Source organism: Oncorhynchus masou, chromosome 6 (assembly GCF_036934945.1).
Source record: "Oncorhynchus masou masou isolate Uvic2021 chromosome 6, UVic_Omas_1.1, whole genome shotgun sequence".
NCBI classification, from domain to species: Eukaryota; Metazoa; Chordata; class Actinopteri; order Salmoniformes; family Salmonidae; genus Oncorhynchus; species Oncorhynchus masou.
In genome coordinates, this window is record NC_088217.1 from 75,145,314 (window position 1) to 75,173,204 (window position 27,891).

Below are 27,891 nucleotides of genomic sequence, written 5' to 3' on the forward strand. Positions count from 1 at the left end.
ATTGCAAGCACATTGTGAATTGCATTAAGTGTGTGTTGAGAATGTACAAAGATGCTTCAGATTAACCACCTGGCTGCTCGACTTAATGTCAAAATCATGTCATCAGTTATCAGGAAAAGGTGAATTGATGTCCTTGCCAAACCCCTTTTCAATTTACTGTACAGGTGTACATGCACCACACAATATGTATATCCCACTGGGAAAAGACGTCAGATCACCACCTTGTCATCAAGCATGAATTCAACTTGAAATGAACCAAACCGTGAAACATTATAATTGCTTGATGGTTGAATTGAACTGAGCAGAGATCATTTTGGGCTGATCAGCACCATATAATAAGTGTCAGCGAGATCCTCACCATGTTTTATTTCTCTCACCATGAAAGGGGGAGGTATCTGAACCAGATTTGAGCAGGCCTATTTCTCACAATGGCATTTTTGAGTGACAGCTCACCTCTGATTGCTTTCTGCCTCCAGGTTTGGAATACTGTGGGCTATAAAAAAAACACGCTGTCACCATCAAGTGCACAGCTGGAGCAGAGCTGCATGATTCTCTTTCTGGCGGCCAGAAGTCTGGCGGACAGGGAAATGGGTTTGGATTTTCACTACCTTTGCATGAGCTCTATATTCCAGATTTGGTTTCACACAGTGGAGTGAATCAAAAGTAAAAAAATCTTCCTATTTAAAAATGCCAAACCATAATGACAAGGTGAACGGGGAATTGTGAACTGAAACTGATTGTTGGAGTGCTAAATTCTCTGGAGGAGAAGCTACAGCTATTCTTTTAAAAATGTTATAGTCTTGCCTCACCCCCTGCAGCTGCAGCCAAAGACTAGTGCCTTCACATTAATGTGAATCATGGAAAACTGTGCTAGCAAGGTGTGCTGCCTCGAGCCCTAGAAGTAAATCTATACCAGTCTCCTTCCAAAAAGCTCTGCTTTGTTGCTTTCCGGAAGCCATTATTCCCAGAATGAGACATCAGGTGAATATGGGTCAGAAACGGGAATTTACCCTGGTTTACCAGTGGATAATAGTAAAAGTTACAAGGCAACAAACAAGAATGGACAAAGGCCCATATTATATAAAAATATACATATGATTTTTGTTATTACAGCCCAGATGTGCCATCCCATCCCCTATTTATAAAAACGAAAACTATTATAAAAAATAACATTTCACCCCCACTCTCTCCCACAGCCTAGCCCTGCCCCTCGAGAGCTCCCTGCCCCACCCCTCTCCAAACATGGAGTGGTTGTGAGTGAAAAGGGGCTGGTTCTGCCTCTACTGTTATTCACTGTGTCTGTGTGAGGATGGCTGCAACTAAAGAGACCTCAGGGAACCCAGTGTGAGCCAGAGCGCAGCCCTCCACAGACCCTCCCCTCACTGCTGCCGTACTGCAGACATCCTACCTGGCCTGACCAGCTCCCATCCTGCAGACTGGACACCATCACCACCACAGGAGCAGAACAATATCCGGAGTCTAAGTGGAACTTAACCTGAACAACACCTGAAACAGTCTTCATTTTCCCCTATGATTCTCTCTTTCGCTCACGTTCACCTTACCCTGTCCTGAACACTGTACTGAGCTGAGTATATTGGAGACCTGAGCCTGCAGCACTGTATCGTGAGTATGTGCAGGATCAAGTTAAAATGATACAGGTTATGGGTTTCAGTCAATGGTGGACTTTTGCACCTCTGTGTTGGTGTGCAGATGTTCATGTGATTTTCTACCTTAACACAATATGAATCTCTCTCTCTCTCTCTCTCTGGAGGAGAACAGGTGGTGATGTCCCCCTCTCTGTACTGGTTTTTGCTGCTCTGTAGACTCCACAGTCTCTGGGCTCAGGATGACTATGATGAGAGAACTGTGGACAGGAGAGGCAAGAACAAACTACTGACAACCAACGTCATACCCAAGAATGGCCAATGTAAGGGTCAAAAAAATGTTTATTGTTTATTAGTTTGAAAGGAGAGACAAAGAAAAGCTTTTCTGAGACATATTGTTGGCTAGAAATGGTAGGATACCTTCACTTCAGAAAATACATAGGTTAAGCTTCCATCACTGAAAGAATGTGTGGCTACAAGAAAAACTTGCAATCATCTCATTTTAAAGAGTCTTTGGCAGAAGATGGGACCCACTTAAAAAATGATTATATCTCACAGCCAGTTTTAGAAACCCATTCATCTCAGTGGCAACTGTTCTGTTCCTTGAACAGAACAAGAGCTATGTATCCCCGGGCACATTCTCTCGGACATGTTTCTTTGAACATAAATGTGATTTATTCCCGGTTTATATTGGATCTGTGCCCTAGCTCCTTTAAAACTATTGTAGGTTAGGATGTCTCGTGTGAGTCGTGTCTCCTAGAGCCTTTTAGATATCAGACAGGAATCAGGGACATCAGTTCACAGTTCAAGTCATGGCGCCCCTCCAAGCTTCACTTCCACCTTGATCAATAAATCATATCAGACCTTTTCTGGGTTCAATCTTCTCTCTGTCATTAAGGTTCAGTATCTCAGAACTTAACCTTCTGACTTGTGATCAGTTGCTGGCCAATGTTGGTCTTGAGCTGGATGTGAGAAAGTACCTAGTTTGATCCAGGTCTGATCTCCTGCTTTGAAATGGTAGTGACCTCATATCTGTGAACCATGTAATGTAGCTAGCTAATGTTGTACCAGGTACGTACATGATGATTGAACGGATGAATGAACCTTCTTTGGTGTTAGCGGTTAACATAAGAAAGTACCCAGTTTTACCCATATCGGATCTCCTGCTTTGAAATGGGATTGACCCCAGCTCTGCCCTCTGCCAACCAAAGACTGACAAATTAGCAGTACCTCTTGTGTAATGTGCACGGTACATGATAAATTACAATTGGTTAATCCTTTTTTCATGTTCTCAGCACTTTTGAACGAGGGCTGTGCCCTGGAGCTGGGCTTCCTGGTGGACAGCTCGGAGAGCGCCAAGGACAACCACGCCCAGGAGAAGATGTTTGCCACAGATGTGGTTGAACGCCTGGAGGTGGTCAAGCTCCAGACGGGCCGGGCTCTCAGCTCGCGAGCCGCCCTCCTGCAGTTCAGCAGCCATGTGATCATTGAGCAGACCTTCAAGCAGTGGAGGGGGGTGGCTAACTTCAAGACTCGCATCGCGCCCATCAGATACATCGGCCACGGCACCTACACCACCTATGCCATCACCAACCTGACCAAGATCTACATGGAGGAGTCAGAGCCAGGGAGCATCAGGGTGGCCATACTGCTGACGGACGGCATCCCCCACCCCAGGAACCCAGACATCTTCTCCGCCGTGGCAGACGCCAAAAACCAGGGCGTGAAGTTCTTCATGGTGGGCATCACGCCCGCGGCCAATGACGCCTCCAACGTGGCACAGCTTCGCCAGCTGGCCAGCTCCCCAGCCAATCGCTACCTACATAACCTTCAGGACAGGGGCATCGTGGACAAGGTCATCAAAGAGATTGTAAGTGCAACGTCATCACGTTTCATCATCTGGTTCAGGTTGTGGTTTGTTGAGATGTAAATTCAGTCCACATTTTTAGGTGTTTAAAGAAGAAGTCTCTCTGTAGTTTGCTGCATGTGTCTCATGGCTGTATAACTGCTGAAGGTAGAGCATTTTAAATCTGTGTGGACTCCTCCCTCTTGGGAATTAGCATCCACCATCAGAAGGACAAATCAGGCTTTGTCAAAACCGGGCCATAGTTTGCTCATCGCTTTTTGGATATTACCATGTTTTCAACAAGCTGGGCCTTGGCAATGTGTTGAGAAGAAATGGATGCAAATATATTTGGATTACACAATATTATGTAGGCTTACTCATGTCAAGACTCGCATGCTTTTTCTTTGCCGGTTGGAAAGGACTCATGTATATTTAGTGTTTAAGCATTCAGTTTAGGAATGAGAATAATTTATATACTTTTTGGGGGCATCCTGTGTGGTTTCAACTCACTGCACCTGCTAAGTTGTTGTCATAGTACCTGGTGATTTGGCCCCCTCTGTCAACACAGACACAGTACCTTTATGATCATACTGTTATCACTCTAGCACGTTGTTTAGTCTAAACTTGACATGGGGAAATGCAGACGTCACTATTTTTGACTGTGGCCTCTGGCTGGTGTTCCTGAGGCATTTTGTTGGAAACTATTCTGGTGTTTCAAACTATTTTAACCACATTAACTTAAACCTCAGGTGTAAGTATTAAGGAAGTATTAAGGGAAATTAACCCATTGATGTCTCTCCAAGAAGACTAATTTGGGCATGAAACAGTACAGTGCGTCTAGAGACACAATGAGTTCAGGACCTGTTTAACTATAGAATCTGTTCTACGTTAAAACTCTTTGTGGAAAACTGCTGTGTGCAGTAGGAAGGAAGCTCAGCAAGATCATGCATGGCTAAGTAGCTCTATGAGTCTCACACACAACACTCGACTTCTAAACCAACTGTCGACACAGGCTTTAGACATAACATGATCAAGAAAATCTGGTCATCAAATCCACATTAACCAGCAGCACTTGCATTAGTTAAGCGCTCTACTGCTAGATCCTTATGGACTGGTTTGAGTTTCAGTTGGGTACCCAATAGCACCCAGTCCACACAGAGGCTTTCATCCTGTTTCAGGCAGCATCTGTATGTCATAAGACTGTCTGTCCCATTAGCTTGTCTTTTATCTCTTGTATGCTTCTGTCTCCGGCTGGTTCAGCTCCAACCCGCTCACAGTAAGAATAAGCAGACCTTCTGTGGTGGCTTCAGGTGCTTCTCTGCAAGCAGAAATATACTTTGGCTGCGCCGAGACGTTATATTGACCATTGCATGTGGTTTGTGTTTGTTTCTGTGGAATTTCAACCATTCTCCCACCATAAAGAATGTGGCTGGCTTTCATGTCCAGACAGAAAAGCAATAACAAGTTTTGGGCAACAGAAGAATTTTTGTACCAGTTTTTTTAGGATTAGGTCTCCAGCTGACAGGATCAGGGGCTGGAGGTTGTAGTAGATTTGTACGGTGAGATGGAGGCAGAGGTTGAGATGGACTAAGAACGAGTCACACAACTGAGTTTAGAGAACCCTGGGAAAACTTACCACTCCAGCCTAAACTTTCCTGAAATTAGCAACTGTAAACAGGTTACATGAACCAACCCCATATCACTTGGATAATCCAAAATGCACCTAAACAGGTATTTCAGCAATCAACGTTAAAATTACCAGTCTACACACAATCCACATCGGTGTAGCCTACACGTCGGTGATACAATGTAACTTTCAATTCTAATAAACATTGTTAAACGTTAAAGCTAGGCTACTTGTGTTTAATCTTCTGTATAACAATATAAGATGTCTAGCAGTAGGAATTTGATTGAAATCGCAAGCAACATGAATAAACATTAGCCAACATTAAGCAGTCTGTTTGTGGCCTAAACTAGGGAAAGGAACTACTGGGCAAAAACTGGTTGAATCAAATTTGTTTCCACATCATTTTAACAATACATTTCAACATGACATTGAATTAGCATGGAAAACTGATTGAATGTTTTTTTAAAGTCATGTATTTTTTTAATACCCAGTGACATTTCTTTGTTGGTTTAACATTGAGGTATGTTAAATGGGGACAAAGCCCAAAACAAACACGTATATAAAATACAGGGATGTAACCCAAACAGAAGAGTGAGGTTACACCATAGGATGAGACCGTAATAACAAGTGCACAATATACGCAGTCCGAAAGTAGTAGTAGTAGTAGCAGTAGCAGCAGCTTGCTTGCTTGCTTGCACTACTACTACTACTACTACTACTACTACTACTACTACTACTACTACTACTACTACTACTACTACTACTACTACTACTACTACTACTACTACTACTACTACTACTACTACTACTACTACTACTACTACTACTACTACTACTACTACTACTACTACTACTACTACTACTGTGAATAGAGGGCACATATATACAATTACTAATCAGGGGGGAATTGGAATCAGGTGTGCGTAATGAGACAGTTCAGTGACGCCTAGAGGCCGGTGACGTAGACCTGCACAGAATGAGCAGCAGTACCGGGGGAATCCTTGACAATCTCAACCAAACTTAAATCAAAACAAGACTTATGTCTGCGCCAAGTGGGGAGAGGAATGTCCTGACTTTGTTCAACAATCACTTTCTCGCCATGAGATATGTGTAGAATAAATATGAAGTGGACTACATTTTGACCAATTATTTGTTTTTCTCATTTCACAGACGGAGTTGGCTGATGAGGGGGTAAGTCCCAGTTATCTAGACCTACTAATCTTGATATACTGCATCCTTTTCACACATTAGTCAATGAACTCTCCTCTTTAGGAGTCTGAACTCCTGTCTGACCCCCTATGCTTTGTCCCTGTGGTTTAAGTGTCCTCTGGCCCTGAAGTGTGCGTGTGACAAGGGAGAGAGGGGACCCATTGGCCTACAGGTAAGTGTCTGAACATGACCAGCATCACCCTCAAGCTCCCCTCGACATCAATACATTGAGATCACAGACCCCTTTCGAATTGAACATCCTGTAGTGGACGATTACTTCCAATTTGATGGACCGTACAGTACCAACACACGAAGCCTGCCTTGATGCTTACACGTGAGATAATTGAGGGGCTTTGGAAGGATTTATTGATTTGCGTGGTTAGAGGAAATTCATGTCTGCTTCCCTGAAGCAGTGGTAGTGTAGCAAATGCTTAACATTCCTACTTCACTTTATGATCAGCAAACTGGTACAGATATTGGCTTGGGAAAATCTGCAGAATTCTGCTGTTGTAGGTTAAACAAAAATTTATGTTTCCAGGATATCTAATAAGGATGCATTCGTTTTTTTGAAGACAAAGGCAGTCACGATATCCTCACCAGTAAATAGGTCATTGTAGTCATTTTACCTGATAACTGATAATCACTACTGTAGACTGTTCCCTTGGTGACCAGACATTGTAGACCATCATAATCTAGAGGGTCAAAACTAGGAAGCCCCACTGGATGTACTTTGATGTACTTTAGTATTAGGGCCTGTACACAGTAATCACCGGCATTATCCTTCAACAGCCCAAAAGAGCAGTTTCCCAAACCAGAAGCAGCTGCCACACACTGATCAGATGCTGTTGAGGAGTACACACACACACACACACCACAAATGAGATGTTTCTCTCCATACCATGCTGATGTGATTTCCCTTCCCTCCACAGGGCAAGAAGGGGAATTCTGGGGATGATGGGAACCCAGGTGTTAAAGGATCGAAGGTACTGGTGATTTGCTTTGCCTGTGTGTGTCTTCTTCCAATTAGTCTGTCATTCTGTTTTCAAAACCTTAATTCTCTCTTTCTTACAGGGTGAGGGCGGGCACAGTGGACTTCCTGGTCGAGATGGGGAAGAGGTCAGTACAGAGGGCATAACCAAAACACCTGCTGTTATATTATTAGATGAATGTACACAGCTATTGACAGACTTCAACAACTCAGCATTGCTAACTATAAAGACAAGGATTCTGTTCTGAGGTCTCCTCGCTAATCAAGATTGTTTCTACTCAGGGCAAGCCGGGCTACAAAGGAGAGCAGGTAGAGTATGAATCTCCAGATCAATATCCCTCTGGGTGTCCCCGTATTTCGTAAATGTGACACAATGTACCTACCTCATTTTCCTTGTAGGGGGAGAGAGGAGAATGTGGCACGCCTGGAATCAAAGGAGACAGGGTACAGTGTCTTTTTCTTTTGTTTTTGTCATCAAATGTTTTTTTATTTAGTCAAATAAAGTTACAACTCCCCTGCCCCCGTCCCAATCGCATCCCTACCAAGGACCTAAGGCAGGGGTGTCAAACATATGGCATGCGGGCTGGATCCGGCCCGCGACGGGGTCCAATCCCGCCCTTGGGAGGTTTGAGTAATTAAAAAAACATATTTAAACAATGAACTAAATGAATTTTACACCCCTGACCTAAGGGACCATTGGGTCAAAGTGTCTTCTTTAGCTCCATGAATGCGAGCTGCAGTGCATTTTTGTTTAATGATATTTTATGTGTTTAGCTTTAGTGTCAGTACATACCAGTCTGTTTATACTTTAGCCAACCTTTTGTGTTGCTGGCTAGTTTTTGTTTGTCTGGGCTATGATGTAGCACTGATGAATGCAGACAGTGTGTTGACTGTGCCTCCTGTTTGTTTGTCATGTTTTGACATGAACTGACTGACCCCCTCCTTCTCCAGGGGCCTGAGGGGCCCGTTGGCACCAGGGGAAACAGAGGGCTGCAGGTAAGCCTCTGTTCTAGAATCCTTTGTATCGGCCATCTTTGTTAAGAATGTCACAAGCAAGGTAGTTTCAATGGTTAGTCACTGACAGACCCCAGTTTACTATCTAAGTAAAACATGTCCTTCAAGCTGTCCTCTAAGTTTAAAACTCAATTGTGTTTGTATACTTGTCCATTTGTAGACTACTTTATTCTGTCTTCTCATAGGGGTTACCTGGTCCAAATGGCGATGTCGGGCCTGAGGGTATCATGGGGAAGAAAGTGAGTTTTACTTAATTAAACCCAATACCTTTCATTAACAGTATCATTCACAGAAAGCCATTAGTTAGATGAACCACATCTGCCCATAGGATGGAAGAGAAAGCAACTACTTTGTGACTGACTGACTGACTGACTGAATGACTGGTCTGTCTTACGTGCCAGAATATCCCCCACTCCTTAGCTCACATTTGATCAATGGGTTGAAACTCTCTCAAATCCATACGAATAACTAATAAACTACATCATAGTTTATTGGCAGGACTACATCAGTTCTGTCTGGGTTTATGGAATCTGGTTTGGATCAGATCTGACACCAAGTCCAGACCGAGACCAGAAGATAGTCATTTTGTCAAATCACCACCATAATAAGAGTGTTTCTGTGTTCATATTTTAGAACAATATATGGATTCTTTAGACATTCAGAATAGTGGAAAAATGCATGCTGAGAGAAAATAGAGCCACTCTACAAATTATTACAGTTAGCTAACTAAGTCAGCCATTGGCTAGGCCATCAGAAGCGCGATAGAAGACATCTGCCATAAAACTGTATTTTTGCAACATTTTGGAATGACAGTGGAATCAACCAATCACATGTTTATTTGTGTGGGACCGTTTTTTACAAAAGCCTTCTCGAAGGCCAAGAGGTCACTGTTCAATAGCGAGCTGTAGTTTTCCCATGGCCTAGCTAGCTTTTGTTGTAGGCTAGTTTGCAGCAGCAGGTGTTATTGAAGAGGGTGTTGTTGCTAATTTGTTAGCTTCCCCCTTTTCAATAATAACTTCAACTAGAAGTTATGTTTCAAATAATCGTCATCTGGTGAGTGGAATAGTTTTTTTTATTGCAGCGCGCTTGCTGTTGTTAGCCATCTCTTTGAAAATAACTTGTGTATGAAACATTGTTGCATTTAAACTTTAGTTGACCAGTTACTTTGTGTGCTAAACTTAATGTTTTTGCAATGGGAAACAATTTTGATTGGGAAATGCTTAATGGTTGTGTTTTTGTATGGTTTTATGATTGGGACCCACTGGTTTATTATGTCTGAGTGAATGGACTACTTATCCTTTAACATCATGCTGTGTGTGACTGTCTTTCCATCGGCCCTATGTAGTGGTGACTGAAGAAGCAGGTATACTCTAATTTTGCCAAAATGTTCCCAAACAGTGGGAAGGTAAGGCGCCCTGTGCAAAAAAATCCTATTTTTTAATGAGGTTTACTATAGGTTTTTCAGATTTTCACTCAACATATTAAAAATATCAAAAATATTAAGAAAAATGTTATGTTCTAAGTCACAACAATGCTTAAACCAGATCATATCTGGGTGGGCCTGGCCAGTAGCGGTTGGTGGGAGAAAAAAAAAATCACTGAGCAAGCGAAGCCAGTAAAACAAGCCAAATTACAACCTGTTGTGATAATTGCATTGTTTGCTCTATAACCCATTAATTCATGCGCCACCAATACATACAGTAAGGTTGAGACCACAAAAAGACAAGTCACACAGTGGTGGCATAGATTCAGCTACACACATACGTTTGGCATACCCTTGGCAAACATGATTACACACAGCTTGGCCTGGCAGGTCCTGGCTCCCCAGCGTGTGGGACTATGTCCACCCATGCCTGCACCCCAGATGCAAACAGCACATGATGACAATTGCGCATTACAAATAGCCTACTAACCAACACTTCGGACCAAACTTGGTTTGCATACCCAACGTTGCCTTAGCATTTACTGGTAGATATCAGTTATATAGTTGAAACGTCTTTCCTACCCTCCTTGTTACTGAGAATGAAACTGAAGATCTCGTACAACTCTGTGTACTACTCCCCTCACAAAACAGCGCTAACTGGCTCAAACCAGAATAGAAAGAGGAGTGGGAGGCCCCTGTGCACAACTAAGCAAGAGGACATGTACATTAGTGTCTAGTTTGAGAAACAGACGCCTAACAAGTCCTCAACTGGCAGCTTCATTAAATATTACCCGCAAAACGCCAGTCTCAACGTCAACAGTGAAGAGGCGGCTCCAGACAGAGTTCCTTTGTCCAGTGTCTGTTCTTTTGCCCATCTTAATATTTTCTTTTTATTGGCCAGTCTGAGATATGGCCTTTTCTTTGCAACTCTGCATAGAAGGCCAGCATCCTGGAGTCACCTCTTCATTGTTGGAGTTGAGACTGGTGTTTTGAGGGAGCAGTACACAGCGTTGTACGCGATCTTCAGTTTCTTGGCAATTTCTTGTATGGAATAGCCTTCATTTCTCAGAACAAGAATAGACGGATGAGTTTCAGACGAAAGTTCTTTGTTTCTTGCCATTTTGAGCTTGTTATCAAACCCACATGCCGATGCTCCAGGTACTCAACTAGTCTAAAGAAGGCCAATTTTATTGCTTCTTTAATCAGGACAACAGTTTTCAGCTGTGCTAACATAATTGCATAAGGGTTTTCTAATCATCAATTAGCCTTTTACAATTATAAACTTGGATTGGCTAACACAACGTGCCACTGGAATACATGAGTGATAATGGGCCTTGCAGATATTCCATAAAACATCTGCCGTTTCCAGCTACAGTAGTCAGTTACAACATTAACAATGTCTACACTGTATTTCTGATCAATTTGATATTATTTTAATGGACAAAAAAAATGGGCTTTTCTTTCAAAAACAAGGACATTTCTAAGTGACCCCATACTGTTGAACGGTAATGTGTGTATGTTATACATACACACACACACACACACACACACACACACACACACACACACACACACACACACACACACACACACACACACACACACACACACAGTGGGGCAAAAAAAGTATTTAGTCAGCCACCAATTGTGCAAGTTCTCCCATTTAAAAAGATGAGAGGCCTGTAATTTTCATCATAGGTACACTTCAACTATGACAGACAAAATTAGGGGAAAAAATCCAGAAAATCACATTGTGGGATTTTTAATGAATTTATTTGCAAATTATGGTGGAAAATAAGTATTTGGGCAGCTACAAACAAGCAAGATTTCTGGCTCTCACAAACCTGTAACTTCTTCTTTAAGAGACTCCTCTGTCCTCCACTCATTACCTGTATTAATGGCAACTGTTTGAACTTGTCATCAGTATAAAAGACACTTGTCCACAACCTCAAACAGTCATACTCCAAACTCTACGATGGCCAAGACCCAAGCGCTGTCAAAGGACACCAGAAACAAAATTGTAGACCTGCACCAGGCTGGGAAGACTGAATCTGCAATAGGTAAGAAGCTTGGTTTGAAGAAATCAACTGTGGGAGCAATTATTAGGAAATGAAAGACATACAAGACCACTGATAATCTCCCTCAATCTGGGGCTCCACACAAGATCTCACCCCATGGGGTCAAAATGATCACAAGAACGGTGAGCAAAAATCCCAGGAACCACACGGGTGGACCTAGTGAATGACCTGCAGAGAGCTGGGACCGAAGTAACAAAGCCTACCATCAGTAACACACTACACTGCCAGGGACTCAAATCCTGCAGTGCCAGACGTGTCCCCCTGCTTAAGCCAGTACATGTCCAGGCCCATCTGAAGTTTGCTAGAGAGCATTTGGATGATCCAGAAGAAGATTGGGAGAATGTCATATGGTTAGATGAAACCAAAATAGAACTTTTTGGTAAACTCAATTCGTCATGTTTGGAGGACAAAGAATGCTGAGTTGCATCCAAAGAACACCATACCTACTGTGAAGCATGGGGGTGGAAACATCATGCTTTGGGGATGTTTTTCTGCAAAGGGACCAGGACGACTGATCCGTGTAAAGGAAAGAATGAATGGGGCCATGGATCGTGAGATTTTGAGTGAAAACCTCCTTCCATCAGCAAGGGCATTGAAGATGAAACGTGGCTGGGTCTTTCAGCATGACAATGATCCCAAACACACCGCCCGTGCAACGAAGGAGTGGCTTCGTAAGAAGCATTTCAAATTCCTGGAGTGGCCTAGCCAGTCTCCAGATCTCCACCCCATAGAAAATCTTTGGAGGGAGTTGAAAGTCTGTGTTGCCCAGCAACAGCCCCAAAACATCACTGCTCTAGAGGAGTTCTGATGGAGGAATGGGCTAAAATACCAGCAACAGTGTGAAAACCTTGTGAAGACTTACAGAAAACGTTTGACCTCCGTCATTGCCAACAAAGGGTATATAACAGTATTGAGATAAACTTTTGTTATTGACCAAATACTTATTTTCCACCATAATTTGCAAATAAATTCATTAAAAATCCTACAATGTGATTTTCTGGATTTTTTTTTCTCATTTATTCTGGCATAGTTGAAGTGTACCTATGACGAAAATTACAGCCCTCTCATCTTTTTAAGTGGGAGAACTTGCACAATTGGTGGCTGACTAAATACTTTTTTTGCCCCACTGTATATATAATATATTTTTTTAACTACACTACTTTGGTACGCTCAGTGGGGAGTGGGGACGCAATGCCCACTGAAAAAAAAGTGGGTATAAGGCTTATACAGTACCTGCATATACACTACACCACTGGCCCTTCGTGTTTTACAAAATATGCACTCTCCTACATGAGTGGGCTGGTATTGTGGTTGCTGTCCTTTCAGAATCACCAACCTGTCACACACTGGCCTGGGTCCAATAGGTTTGTGACTGTGTAAAAATGTCTATAAAAGATATATAAAGACTATTAAGATATGAATGTTTCAAGATAGGAATGTGTGTATCTGGCTGAATGAATGGAAGCTGATAATTCAATGTTTTTTTTTAACTCTGAGTCAAGACCGAGTTCACACGTATCCAGCACCCGACACAAGACCGAGATACTCAATATGTAGCCTCGAGTAGAGGTCGACCGATTAATCGGAATGGCCGATTAATTAGGGCTGATTTCAAGTTTTCAGAACAATTGGAAATCTGTATTTTTGGGTGAGGATTTGCCTTTTCTTTTTTTATATACCTTTATTTAACTAGGCAAGTCAGTTAAGGTCACATTCTTATTTTCAATGACTGCCTAGGGACGGTGGGTTAACTGCCTTGTTCAAGGGCAGAATGACAGATTTTCACCCTTGTCAGCTCAGGGGATTCAATCTTGCAATTTTACAGTTAACTAGTCCAACGCAATAATGACCTGCATCTCTCTCGTTGCACTCCACAAGAATACTGTCTGTTACCCGAATGCAGTAAGCCAAGGTAAATTTAATGCTAGCTAGCAATTTATAAAAAACAATCAATCATATTCACTAGTTAACTACACATGGTTGATGATATTACTAGATATTATCTAGCATGTCCTGCGTTGCATATAATCTGACTGAGCATACAAGTATCTGACTGAGTGGTGGTAGGCAGAAACAGGCGTGTAAACATTCATTCAAACAGCACTTTCGTGCGTTTTGACAGCAGCTCTTCGTTGTGCGTCAAGCATTGCGCTGTTTATGACTTCAAGCCTATCAACTCCGGAGATGAGGCTCGTGTAACCGAAGTGAAATGGCTGGCTAGTTAGCGCGTGCTAATTGTCATTGTGTTGATGGTTCGAACCCAGGGAGGAGCGAGGAGAGGGACGGAAGCTATACTGTTACACTGGCAATACTAAAGTGCCTATAAGAACATCCAATAGTCAAAGGTTAATGAAATACAAATGGTATAGAGGGAAATAGTCCTATAATTCCTATAATAACTACAACCTAAAATTTCTTACCTGGGATTATTGAAGACTCATGTTAAAAGGAACCACCAGTTTTCATATGTTCTCATGTTCTGAGCAAGGAACTGAAACGTTAGCTTTCTTACATAGCACATATTGCACTTTTATTTTCTTCTCCAACACTTTGTTTTTGCATTATTTAAACCAAATTGAACATGTTTCATTATTTACTTGAGGCTAAATTGATTTTATTGATGTATTATATTAAGTTAAAATAAGTGTTAATTCAGTATTGTTGTAATTGTCATTATTACAAATAAAAAAATAAAAAATCGTCCGTTTTTATTTTTATATATATTTTTTTTATCGGTATCGGCTTTTTTGGTCCTCCAATAATCGGTATTGAAAAGTCATAATCGGTCGACCTCTCGTCTCGAGACCTCTGTATTGAGTACTACGCTGGTATCAGTCCCACTGAGTAGACTGACTAGCTCTGGTCCAGGGTGTTCCGTGCGGGTTGCCGATGCTGAGCCTTCTGCAAGCCGCACGTCACTGCCTGGACCAGAGCTACAGAAAGACAGATTCAAGTGTGGCCCAAAAGCAGATGGCAGACGATTGACCAAGTATGTGTACATTAATGTTTTGAATGGATACATTACTTTCTAAGTATCATCAGTCATTGCACGAATGCCACAGACCCTTTGAGGGATTTGTAATCATGTTATTATCTTGTCAGTTTGTTTTTCAAACTTCTCTCAGCGACATTACTGCCAAGTCTGACATATGCCCACACTCAGTCAGGCAGTCAGAGGCTTAATTGTTTCGAAAGATTCTTCATGTTGCTTGTTTGACTGTCATCCAAGATCAAATGAATGGTAGACTAATGTCTGACATTTAGCTTCGCACGACATGTTGGAAATGGAACAGAAAAAAATGTGTGGTATGTAGACTATGTCTTCTCACACTGCTATTAGAATGCCATACATAATTATTGGAACAGTGAAGCATGTTTTCTTCTCTTGGCTCTATACTCCAAAAGTTTGGATTTGAAATCAAACAATGATTTTGAAGTGCAGACTGTCAGCTTTAAATTTAGGGTATTTTCACCCATATTGGGTGAACCGTTTTGAAATTACAGCACTTTGTACATAGTCCCCCCCCCCCATTTCACTTATGTGTATTAAGTAGTAAAATGTTAAGTATAGGGTCTCATATTCATAGCATACAATGACTATGTCAAGATTGTAACTCTACACATTTGTTGAATGCATTTGCTCTTTGTTTTGGTTCTGTTTCAGATTATTTTTTTGAGCCCCAAAAAAATGAATGCTAAGTAATGTATTGTGTAATTTTGGAGTCACTTTTATTGTAATTAAGAATAGAATATGTTTCTAAACACTTATACATTAATGCAGATGCTACCATGATTACGGATCATCCTGAGTGAATCATCAATAATAATGATGAGTGAGAAAGATGCACAAATATCATACCCCCAATACATGCTAACCTCTCATCATAACAGTAACAGGGAAGGTTAGCATTTTGGGGAGGTATGACATTTGTGTGTCTAACTTTCTCATGGGGGGGGGCACAAAAAGTACTGTAAATTCTAAACGATTCACCTGATATGGATGAAAATACCTTCAAATCAAAGCTGACAGTGAACTTTAACCTCAGTCATTGTTTGATTTCAAATCCAAACTTTTGGAGCATAGAGCCATAAGAGAAAAAAATGATTCACTGTCCCAATAATTACAGAGGGCACTGTGTTTTGAATAATGGCTTTTAACAATAGTGATGTGACTATGAGGGAATTCTCCAGGAGTTTCAGAACACCTAGTGCTAGCCTGAACCCCCAGTAGAATTTGATTGATGGAAGATGTGTGAGGGGAAAAAAGTTAAGGTTTGAGGTCAGTGTGTGTGATTTGTTTGGTGTATGTGTATTGGTTTATGTGGTGAGGTAATGGCTGGGTTAGTGATGGAGATGGTGTGAGGTTAGAGATGAGAGGAATTTAAAGGAAATGATGTCACCTCATTCGAAGAGTTCTGGTCTTGATGTTCCATAGTGGAGGAGGAGGGAGAGACACAGAGTTATGAATTGCTGTTGTGCCAAACACTTTTCGCTATGAATTTCCTGTATACTGAAGTGTGTGTTGTGTGTGTCTGTTCCTGCATGGTTACGTGTGTGTGTGTGTGTGTGTGTGTGTGTGTGTGTGTGTGTGTGTGTGTGTGTGTGTGTGTGTGTGTGTGTGTGTGTGTGTTTTGTAGGGGGAGCGGGGACTTTCTGGGCCACCTGGAATCCAAGGAGAGACTGGGATTGGGCTTCCTGGACCCAAGGTACCACTCATCCCATTGTTTTGAAAAATGAGGGAATTACATTTTCCCCCAACCACCTGTTGTATCTCACCTCGCGGGTGTTCCACACTCTCTCTCTCTGCAGGGTGATGTGGGGTTCCAGGGGCGACTGGGGCCTCCAGGGCCACCTGGCTTAGGGGAGCCTGGACTACCGGTGAGTTAGCACGACCACAATGTACGCATACTTGACCACAATGTACGATTGCATTTATGAATACTCTTAAATGACTCTGTGAAATGGGTGTTCATGTAGCTGTGTATGGAGTCTATGGTTATTCAAGTCTGTTCACCATTGGTTGATTTGTTTCACAGGGGCCTCAAGGGCCACAGGGCGTCCAAGGAGAGAAGGGTCCTATAGGAGAAGGCTTTGCCGGGCCAAAGGTATGACTGTGCGTCTGCAGAGATGTGTCCCGGTCTGGGCTCCAGATATGTGGCTGTAAAACCAACAACATCACATGGATGATGGTTATAGGAGAAGACGCAGCGCCATAAAAGTCCATCTGAATTACACCTCTATTTGGTATCACAGTGTCACATGCAATGGATCTATCGATCAGTGATTTCTTGTTCTACTACGGAGTAACTTCCAGCAGCATGCAGGTAAGCAGAGTTAAAAAGGACATCAGGTGAACCCATACAGGCCCTGGGCTGGGAAACACCCAGAAGCTATTCAGAATCCCTGTAGAACATGAAAGGAGTGAGTCATTCAACTGAGACCAGAAGGAAGAAATGAGTCCATCTGCTTTTCACTGGGTTGCTCAGGCACACATGGGCCACATCTGCCCAAACCAGACCTCTCTCTTTCTCCCTGCTCTAACATATCCTCTGAACTCAAGTGTTACCAGGATACGGCTATGCTATTTGCATTGCAGTGAGTGTCTTGCCTTCAAAATATATTATGTTATACTGTAGCTTACGCCCTTGTTGCGACTTGTAAGAGAATGGTTGTAAATGCAATGCAAACATGCCATTCCTTTAGAGACAGAGCTGTGTTATGGTAATGACAGTTTTATATAGATATATATTTCCTACTTCGTGACAAGGAAAACATTATGCTTCCAGTGGCAGGTGAGGTAACACAGATCAACAATTGTTTTGATCATTCCTGAATGGCCTGTGTAAACAACGCTTGATTACGTTTTGGGAACGCACTTGAGTAACATCATGCCAAATGTGCTCTCTGTTTGGCGAAGTTGCAACTTTGACTCATAATAGTCTAGTCAACTGACTGAGGAGATGCGTCCTTTTAATTGCATGTTTTTCATTGAAACCTCAGTCCACTCAGATCCTATCATTAGAGATATTTATCTGGCAGTTTACCCTGGAGAGAGTGACTGTGAGTTTCCACCAGTCATCTAGAAGCGTCTACCTTTAGAGATGGCCTCAAGGCTTTTACTTTCCTGCATTGAGGCTGACCCCAGACACACAGCTCTGGTTATGAGCAGCAGTGCTCTGTTGCTAGTCACAAGTTCTGACAAGTTCCAGATTCATGAGAGCTGAAAAGATTTTTCCTGCTACCCTTGTCATCAACACCTGCTGGGGTGAAGAAATGGGGGATTTATGAGTACATTATATCTAAGCTCCGTTGCAGGCATGTTGCTGGTTTGTCCTTAGGTATTGCTAATGCTGTAGCTGCAGACTGTATTCTCTTCAGACCTGAGGTAACCTCTGAGGTAATGGACATGTTTTACACACATCTCGCTCTGCTTCAAATTGGATTATTGTGTAAAGTCCTTCACCATGTTTATTTATTTTAGTCTTATATCATTTTCAAGTCGGAGCCTGACTCCTGCAGTAACTAAGTACAAAGAACACTTAGCGACATTCAGGTGGTCGCTGTGGTTTCCATCTCCCCAGTGCTGATCTACTCAGTGCCAAAGCCCTTTGCTGGAAAAATGAGAGTAACACTAAACATGTCCTCCAGCATCTCAACCTCTGTCAGAACCCGCCACGACCTGTGTGGTCTCCCTGGAACTTTCCTTGGAGGTCCAAAGTGGATGCATGCAAGGCTGGGAAGATATCTGAAGAAGTTTCCAGAACCCATTTCACGTTCCTGTTTAGACTTCCTGTCTCTCACACAGGAACAGACACAGTAAACGAACGTCCGTTGTCACCTTGCGAACCAGCCTCGGCGTGGCACATAGATAGATTTAAACACAAATTACAACGGAATGCTTGAACCTTTTGCCAAGACGTAAGGAAAAGCTCAGTTTAACATTTTCATAATGTTCCATTGTTCCCATCAGCCTTGTGGTTGTTGGTTAGCGGGATCATGGTTGTTTTCCCATCAATTAATAACTGTCTGTGTTGCTGTTATCTTTCTTAGAGCAGAATCCTAATCTGAAATCTATATCACTCATTGACATCAGTAGATGAAAGTCTGAGTTATGGGCACAGATCTCAAATTGGGATTCTGCCTACACTGTATGGCTTGTGTGAGTTTCTCTCTCGGGTGAGTGAGAGAGTGTGAGAGACTGCAGAGTTGAAAATAATTTTAAAGAGCTGTGTTTGTCCCTCTGCAGGGGGACCGGGGCCTGGAGGGGCCGAGGGGGCCCAGAGGACAGCCCGGCGCTGGAATCAAAGGAGACGAGGTACAGTATAGACTGTGAAACTACATCTGGGTGAATGGCCTTCACACAAACACGCAGTGTTCCCCAGGAAGAGCCTTGGGTAAGGAGTGGCCAGAAGCACTGGCGTCTGGGTCTCATTCAGACTGAGGTTATATATGAGGCCTCTATTGAATCTGTGTGGTGATGAATCACACAGGGGTCAAGGCCTGGACGCTGTGCTGTGAGAAAGTTTATGGGTGAAGTAAAGGCTGATGTAAAGGGTTCATGTCAATTGCCTAAAGTGGCCTCCTCTCCTCATCTCTTTTCCTTCATTGTTTTTTAAAGGTCTGGACAGGTGGATGGGAAGTCCTGGTTCAGAAGGGTTCCTGTCTTTTGCTTTCACCTAGTCTGTGTTTTCAGATAAAGGGGAGGAGACAAGGAGAGGAAGCTACTTTACACTATTGGGATGCATCCTCATTCTACCTGAACAACGTGTGTACTGTCAGAAATAGAATCACGGTCCCACACTGATTATGGGATAGAATTGATGACGTTTATAAACTGGGTGGTTCGAGCCCTCAATGCTGATTGACAGCCATTATATATCAGACCGTATAACAAAAGTTATTTTTGCTGTTCTAATTACGTTGGTAAACAGTTTATAATAGCAATAAGGCACCTCTGGGGTTTGTGATGTATGGCCAATATACCACAGCTAAGGGCTGTGTCCAGGCACTCTGCGTTGCGTCGTGCTTAAGAACAGCCCTTAGCCATGGTTTATTGGTCATATACAACACCCCCTTGGGCCTTATTGCTTAATTACACCATTATGAATGAAGCAAACAGCGATAGAATTCCGGTAGCTGATGATCATTCTCACAGATTTAAACATTAATTGACCTTAAAATGGTGTTTGTTCTTGGTCAGATTAGTCTCGGCAAGTTTAGCCTTGTGGTGAAATTCATCCTTGGGATATTGGCAGTGCTTTCATCATATAATGAGTGCAATCCTTCAGCAAGAATGCAGTTAGCTAACATTCTGTGTTTATACCATGTAACTTTATAACAGCTCCGTTGACACTATAAAGTGAGCCAAGCTGGCATTTTATAGATGAGGTATGCATGTACAGTGGGGCAAAAAAGTATTTAGTCAGCCACCAATTGTGCAAGTTCTCCCACTTAAAAAGATGAGAGAGGCCTGTAATTTTCATCATAGGTGCACTTCAACTATGACAGACAAAATGAGAAAAAAAATCCAGAAAATTACATTGTAGGATTTTTAATGAATTTATTAGCAAATTATGGTGGAAAGTAAGTATTTGGTCAATAACAAAAGTTTTCTCAATACTTTGTTATATACCCTTTGTTGGCAATGACAGGGGTCAAATGTTTTCTGTAAGTCTTCACAAGGTTTTCACACACTGTTGCTGGTATTTTGGCCCATTCCTCCATGCAGATCTCCTCTAGAGCAGTGATGTTTTTGGGCCGTTGCTGGGCAACACAGACTTTCAATTCCCTCCAAAGATTTTCCATGGGGTTGAGTTCTGGAGACTGGCTAGGCCACTCCAGGATCTTGAAATGCTTCTTACGAAGCCACTCCTTCATTGCCTGGGCAGTGTGTTTGGGATCATTGTCATGCTGAAAGACCCAGCCACGTTTCATCTTCAATGCCCTTGCTGATGGAAGGTTTTCACTCAAAATCTCACGATCCATGGCCCCATTCATTCTTTCCTTTACACGGATCAGTCGTCCTGGTCCCTTTGCAGAAAACAGCCCCAAAGCATGATGTTTCCATCCCCATGCTTCACAGTAGGTATGGTGTTCTTTGGATGCAACTCAGCATTCTTTGTCCTCCAAACACGACGAGTTCAGTTACCAAAAGTTCTAATTTGGTTTCATCTGACCACTGTATTACTGGGTCATTGGATCTGGAGTTGGTTTACTTTATTGCCTATCAAAATAGTAAATTGCATGAACATTCTCAATATTTAATAGCAAGGTGACTAGCAGGAGGATTTTTAGCACAGTATTTGTGTTATGTTGACTACTTTCCCTTCATTTAATAACAGTTAATGAAAGGGTGAATATCCAAACTAATGTATATGTACTTTTTGTATATTTATTTCATTCACTGTTCCTGTAACACATCCACAAGCTTGTGTTGGTGTAATTATAGCTATGATGCCAACAATGACTCTCTTTGTGACCCTCAGGGTGGCTTTGGCCCTCCAGGTTTTCCAGGGCCTCTCGGCCTGCCAGGCCTGGGCATTCAGGGGGAGAAGGTACGTAGGCCCACCTATTCATTATTACAGGTTTCACCAAGTATCACCCATATATAGTTTATGGATTACTTTCCTAATGTGCCTACTTTGTGCTTCCTGTCCTACCAGGGTATGGAGGGGCCTCGGGGGCCACCAGGGGGCAGGGGTCCACAAGGAGATGGATATCCAGGGCCCAAGGTCTGTGTTTGAATGCTTCTTCCATGACTTTACTTTTGGATCAATTGTGGTTATGGTATGTTTAGGCGATCGCTAATGCTAATGACTGTGTATGGGTGCTCCTCTCATCCACAGGGTGACCAGGGCTTACCAGGGGAGCTAGGTTCAACAGGAGAGCGAGGGGCTGGCGAACCTGGGGCTAAGGTGAGTCCTCCTCCAATGGAAACGCAATGTGTAGTTTGTCCTCGTTGTGGTGTCACATTTGGATATGTAGTCGATGCAATGTGAGACAGACAACCAACGATCTCTCTTCAGGGTGAGCCAGGAGCGTCAGGATTGGCTGGTTTTCCTGGCCTCCCAGGAGAGGATGGGGCCCCGGGACAGAAGGTATTTCCTCTTCTGCCATCTCTCCGTCACCGTAGGTTGATACTGTACCTCTTTGTATGTGACCATTGGATTCATATGCTTTGCTTGTGTGTCTGTCTGTGTTTGTCTATATAGGGTGAACCAGGTGTTGGTGGTCTGAGGGGACCAGAGGGAGCTGCGGGGATTGGCACCCAAGGTGAGAAGGTAAGAAGATTCCCAGGTTTTTCTCCTCACATCGCTGCTTCAAGATTTTAATCTTCATTAATCTGGACAGCTGTGGTATTCTGAGGTTGGTTTTCTGTGCTCTTTCTTTGACGAATGATGTCTCTCAACATAGGGAGACCAGGGCCAGAGGGGCATTCGGGGCTTGGGTGGGCCTCCTGGAATCGCCGGGCCCTCTGGAGCAAAGGTGAGGACAATGTCCTCAATTATCATCAGTCAACACTCTGTATTGTAGTGTAATGTGGTCACACTGCAACCTTTGACTTCTGACCTCTTCTAGGGGGAGCCTGGGACACCAGGTCGACTGGGTATGCCAGGACTCCCAGGGCGGGGCATAATAGGACCTAAGGTACCAGCCCTCTGTCCCAAAATGCCTACAATTCACCATGTAGATGAGGTTTATGCCATATCATAACCATGTTATAAGTGTCTCTTAACCATATTATAACTCTTGTCTCAGGGCGATCTTGGCCCACCTGGTCCATCTGGACCATTAGGGGAGACGGGCTACGGGCTGCCTGGTCCTAAGGTGAGACACACTATGCCACACTACTAGAATAATAGGGAATAATTCATAGGATTTACATATTTATCGGAATAATCAGCATATTTTATTGATGTACTGATATTTATTTACTTGAATCTTGATGTACTTTTATTTAATCACAAACCTTTAGGGTGATCGTGGAGGTCCCGGTCCGTCTGGTCCATTTGGGCCCAAAGGCGATGGTTATCCTGGCCCTACGGTGAGCAACACTGCTGCTTATTCATGTGTTGCTATTGCATGAGTTGTACCAGTGTTGATCCCAGTGTTTACCTGTGGTTTGTAGGGAACTCCTGGTCTCCCGGGGCTTCCTGGTGAACCAGGCCTAGAGGGGCTGGGCATCCCTGGACCGAAGGTAAAGATATGGTTCCGTGTGAGGGTGTTGGATCTGGATTATTTTGGATAGTGACAACAGCCCTGGGTGAACAGAAGACCTCAATTTGCAGAGGACATCATGATAGCCGTGTGTTTTCTCCCATTTAGGGCGATATTGGCTTCAGGGGCTTGCCAGGTTTAGCAGGCCCCCCCGGCGAGGGGCTACAAGGTCTACCGGTATGTATTGTAGTCTGACATGAAGAAGCTGACCTGCTAAACAGTTGGCAAAGAATCAACCCCAGCTCTGATGCGAAACCGAATTAGCCTTGTTCAGCGCCATCATAAACCCACTGAGTCATGGTGATCAATACTAGTATTACCTCATGCTGGCAGACTCCACATTTCAGATCCACCTTGTACGTGTGAACACATGTCCCCAGGGACCTTGTATTCAAAGGCTGCGATAATCAGCGTTTCATTCTTACAGGACATATATCATTTTCACCCACTTCCAAGAACATGTGAATATATCTCAACATAAGGGTCTAATGAGAACCATTGGGGCCAGGATGCCTATAACCAACACAATACCCAGAGCCGGCAGTCTAGCTTATAATATTACATCCAGGTTTCTCTCCAGGCTTTTCATCTCCTATAGCCCCAGAAGCCCTAGGGAGCGGGTAGCCCTGTACATCACATCAGTTGGTCTGGTCTCTTACAGTAAGCTTGCTAATGTGTGTCAGACTATGAACAGTAAAGCCAGAGATACTCAAGCTGTGAAATTGCCTGCTCGTGAAACGGCTGCCCTGTGAGATCAGGTCACTTTTTTAAAGTCTAGGTTTGTTAAGTGAAAAGTGAAGGATTTGTCCCTTGGCTTAGCTTATTTTGTGTGACTAGCTAGGTTTGACACAGGTAGTGCAGTGTGGTTGGGCTGTGTTGTGCTGACACTTTTTAATTGCTATTGTACATATGGTTATAACTTCTGCTCATTTCTAGGGTGGCATTGGACGACCGGGCCCACCAGGGCCAACGGGGCCCCCTGGGCAGGGTATTCAGGGCCCAAAGGTAGGTCTAGTAATTTGACCTAAGCAAGCAAATAAACATTTTCTTGTTTCTTTAAAATGTTGAGTTAAGCATGACAAATCTTCTCTGTATTTTGTGGACCCTTTCAGGGCGAGGCAGGGTCTCAGGGCGTGACGGGCCCTCGGGGGCCACCAGGGGAAGGATTCCCAGGGGCCAAGGTGACGACAGACACAGTGGTTTGAAACATATGGCAGTGTATTTGAACTTTTCTGACCTTTGACCTTGCGTTATCTGGCTCTATGACAGGGTGACCGCGGCTCTGGAGGGGAGAGGGGCCTGAAGGGGGTCAAAGGTGATTTGGGTGACCCTGGAGTTCCTGGCCAATCAGTGAGTCATGTCATGGGCCGCTTTTATAATCAGGGCTATTCATTTGATAACAGGGATACATACTGTAATAAACAATTAACTTAATCAGAGTAGAAACTGATCAGACCAATGTTTTACTGCTTCCTTTTAGGGCAGACCAGGATTCAAAGGCGACATGGGCCTCACAGTAAGTTCTCAGTCTTTAGCTGTCTTTTGAGTTCACATTAGTCTTTTTTATTCCATTTAGTCACCATGTCAATCTGGATTTTGACCCACAGAGAGAAGACATCATTAAAATGATCAAGGAGATTTGTGGTAAATGAAGCATTTATTTGTTGTGCTTGTGTAGTAATAATTTAACATTGATTGCAACATACAGTAGGCCTTTGTCAAGAGTGCATTGGAAAACATCCTTTCTACGTCCGAATCGTATATCTCTGCATTGTTTCCAGGTTGCGGAATCAAATGCAAGGAGCGGCCCATGGAGCTGGTGTTCGTCATTGACAGCTCGGAGAGCGTGGGGCCGGAGAACTTTGAGATCATCAAGGACTTTGTGGCGGCCCTGGTGGACCGCGTGACGGTGGGCCGCAACGCCACCCGCATCGGCCTGGTCCTCTACAGCCTGGAGGTCAAGCTAGAGTTCAACCTGGCGCGCCACATGACCAAGCAGGACGTCAAACAGGCCATACGAAATATCCCTTATATAGGTGAGGGCACCCACACAGGCACCGCCATCCGCAAGGCCACACAGGATGCCTTCTACAGCTCTCGCAAAGGGGTCAGTAAAGTGGCTATAGTTATTACGGACGGACAGACGGATAAGCGGGAGCCGGTGAAGCTGGATATTGCGGTGCGGGAGGCGCACGCAGCAAACATCGAGATGTACGCATTGGGGATCGTGAATACGTCGGACCCCACGCAGTCCGAGTTCCTGAGGGAGCTCAACCTGATTGCGTCAGACCCTGATAGTGAACACATGTACCTCATTGATGACTTCAACACGCTGCCAGGTAAGGCAAAATGCCAAGTTGGTGTTACATTCAGTTGGTTTTGGTTTATTGTGTTGGTGTAGTCATCAGTGATTCCTCACGAAACCCAAACAAAAAAGGCCATGATTTTTGTGATTATCACTCAATATAATCAGAATAGTCCTTTGCAGGAAGGATTGTTGACATATATTTGACATTTCTATCGGAAAGCAAAAATTAGAAATATTTATAAAATTTTTGCCTTACCCAGGCCTCCTTTAAGACACCATAGTGTTTTATCTGTAGGTGGAGTCATATGATGCTTTAGGTCACTACACTGTTAGCTGAATGTTGAATGGCCCTGGTATATTTGTCCTCTAGAGTTATTCCTGGTCAGCTGACATAGTGAAGAAAAACTCCTGCCCCTTCGTTAGCAGTAGGTCTACTGTTATTATACGGTGTGGTTCTGTAAATTGACCTAATGTACCAAGTTAACTGCATCAAGTTGCTGCAAAGTCTCCAAGCCTAATACCGGTACAATGTGATTCATCACCTGTTCCCAGTCATCACAACTCTTGTTACTCTGTCGCTCTCTCTCAGCTCTGGAGTCCAAGCTCGTCAGCAAGTTCTGTGAAGACGAGAACGGTGATCTGATATACAACCGTGTCACCAATGGATACAGGAACGGGAAGAATGGGAACTATGGCAACGGGAACAATGGCTATGGGACCACCAACCAGGAGGACTTCAACAACGGGAGGCGAACAGTCACCACTACCAGCACTCAAAGTCAGGGTGGCAGGGTAGACCTAACCCAGCCTATTGACCTTGGCACTGCCACAGTACAGGTCTTTACAGCACATTAACAGACATTTAGCAGAGGCACTGGCCAGAAAACAATCTACTGTCAATGTATAGTTGACCTGACTTGCATGCTCCATTGAACTAATGACAACACTGTCTCCTCCTAGTCTACTGTACGTTATCTCACTATAGTAACACTGTCTCCTCTCAGTCTACTGTACATTATCTCACTATAGTAACACAGTCTCCTCTGAGTCTACTGTACATTATCTCACTATAGTAACACTGGTCTCGTTACTCTGTTTCAGGCTTTAAAACAGTGTATTTCTGTTTTGTTACTAATTGACAATAGGGTAAGGACTTTGTTGGTCCTCATTCTTCCGTGTGTGTTTTCTATTCCTCCGGCTCCAGAAAGGGCAGCGTAAGGGAGGCCAGGATGGAGGTGTTTACACCTCAGATTGGGAGACTAGTCGCGGGGACGTTCCCACGTTGAACCGCAACACGTCCTCCTCCAGGGAATCCTCATCTTCAAATACAAGAGGGTCCTCTTCCTCATCAGGAACGTCATCAGGAACGTCATCTTCATCCTCTGGGTCCTCAGGCTCTGTCCAGTTAGTGCCTGCACCACGACCCAAACTTCCCAAAGGTATGTTGGACCCACTGCCAACAACAGCTGAGTGTTGTGCTATATCTATGTAGTCATGGCAGTCTACCCTGTGTCTGTTGATTCATATGAGCCGTTCAGATTACTACAAAGCCTGTCGAAATCAATTACAGAATGATTCCAACTGAAATTGACCCTAATTTTGTTGATGCTTTAGCTTTATCTGCCAATGAACAGAATCAGTATACTAGTGTGCCATGGCCCCTACATCCTGATATAACATCTATTTATTTAGTGGGCCTTCACTAACGGTCTTCTCTCTGTGTTCTGCCCGGTCAGAGTTTGTGCCTCTGGACCCTCGCTGTGCACTGGTCCTGGACCAGGGCCCATGTCGGGATTACAAAATGCGCTGGTACTACGACAAGCAGGCCAACGCATGTGCCCAGTTCTGGTACGGAGCCTGTGAGGGGAACCAGAACCGCTTCGACACAGAGGAGGAGTGCAAGAGGACATGTGTGCAAGAACGAGCCGGTATTGTATAGCTCATCTTTCAATGATCTTTGGTTTCGGTTGAATATTCATCAAGTATGGGTTTTCTGTGAATGCTGTCATGTGGTTTCTTCACAACAGGCTGAGAAGACATCTGTCGTTGTCTCGCTCAATTCAGTCTTTAAACTGATGTTCCATGGCACCGTGCACAATGGAAGGAGGTCAAGTCATGACACTATGACACAACTATTGAATAAATGCTCCTTTGACACTCCCTAGTTCCTCTCTCCTACCCTTGACCTAAAACTCTACGCACTTATTATAAATATTCCTAAACTAATTCCAGTGACTGATTTGAACTTTAATTTTACCGCTAATCTCTGTATAATGTTTCCTTAAAGGTCCAATGCAGCTGTTTTTATCTCAATATCAAATCATTTCTGGGTAACAATTAAGTACCTTACTGTGGTTTGGAACTCTCTTTTGTATTGGTCCATTAACTAATTTACCATCTGGTGATGTCACCATGGAAGGCCAAAACTCCAACCCACCAAAACAGGCTGAAATTTCAGTCATTTTTCAACCTTATAGCGTGGAAACATATATATATATATATATATATATATATATATATATATATATATATATATATATATATATATATATATATATATATATATATATATATATA

At 43.3% G+C, this 27,891-nt stretch overlaps 1 protein-coding gene across 2 annotated transcripts; it reads left to right on the plus strand.

Moving 5' to 3' along the window:
• Positions 1-1,307: 1,307 nt before the first annotated feature.
• LOC135542616 (collagen alpha-1(XXVIII) chain-like) lies at positions 1,308-27,825 on the plus strand. 2 transcript variants are annotated; one of them, XM_064969720.1, is made up of 36 exons: positions 1,308-1,623; positions 1,772-1,927; positions 2,900-3,474; positions 6,248-6,268; positions 6,399-6,458; positions 7,216-7,269; positions 7,358-7,402; positions 7,557-7,583; positions 7,674-7,718; positions 8,226-8,270; positions 8,474-8,527; positions 16,427-16,495; positions 16,599-16,667; positions 16,826-16,894; positions 19,036-19,104; positions 21,275-21,343; positions 21,452-21,520; positions 21,635-21,703; positions 21,815-21,886; positions 22,001-22,069; positions 22,203-22,274; positions 22,368-22,436; positions 22,548-22,616; positions 22,765-22,833; positions 22,918-22,986; positions 23,115-23,183; positions 23,943-24,011; positions 24,119-24,187; positions 24,276-24,356; positions 24,487-24,522; positions 24,614-24,650; positions 24,788-25,345; positions 25,904-26,151; positions 26,519-26,753; positions 27,051-27,242; positions 27,342-27,825. In XM_064969720.1, exons 2-36 carry the CDS (start codon positions 1,786-1,788, stop codon positions 27,344-27,346), a joined length of 3,639 nt encoding a protein of 1,212 aa, XP_064825792.1. In that variant the 5' UTR covers positions 1,308-1,623; positions 1,772-1,785; the 3' UTR covers positions 27,347-27,825. The 2 variants fall into 2 exon arrangements, with proteins under 2 accessions (XP_064825792.1, XP_064825794.1); XM_064969722.1 differs by having other exon boundaries at positions 1,780-1,927.
• The last annotated feature ends 66 nt before the right edge of the window (positions 27,826-27,891 follow it).

Excerpts from the sequence above, each read along its gene's own strand:
- LOC135542616 (XM_064969720.1), top strand. The coding sequence starts at position 1,786 with ATGTCCCCCTCTCTGTACTGGTTTTTGCTGCTCTGTAGACTCCACAGT. Across the intron at positions 22,987-23,114 it reads TGGGCATCCCTGGACCGAAG|GGCGATATTGGCTTCAGGGG; the intron begins GTAAAGATATGG and ends TCTCCCATTTAG. Across the intron at positions 26,152-26,518 it reads TTGGCACTGCCACAGTACAG|AAAGGGCAGCGTAAGGGAGG; the intron begins GTCTTTACAGCA and ends CTCCGGCTCCAG.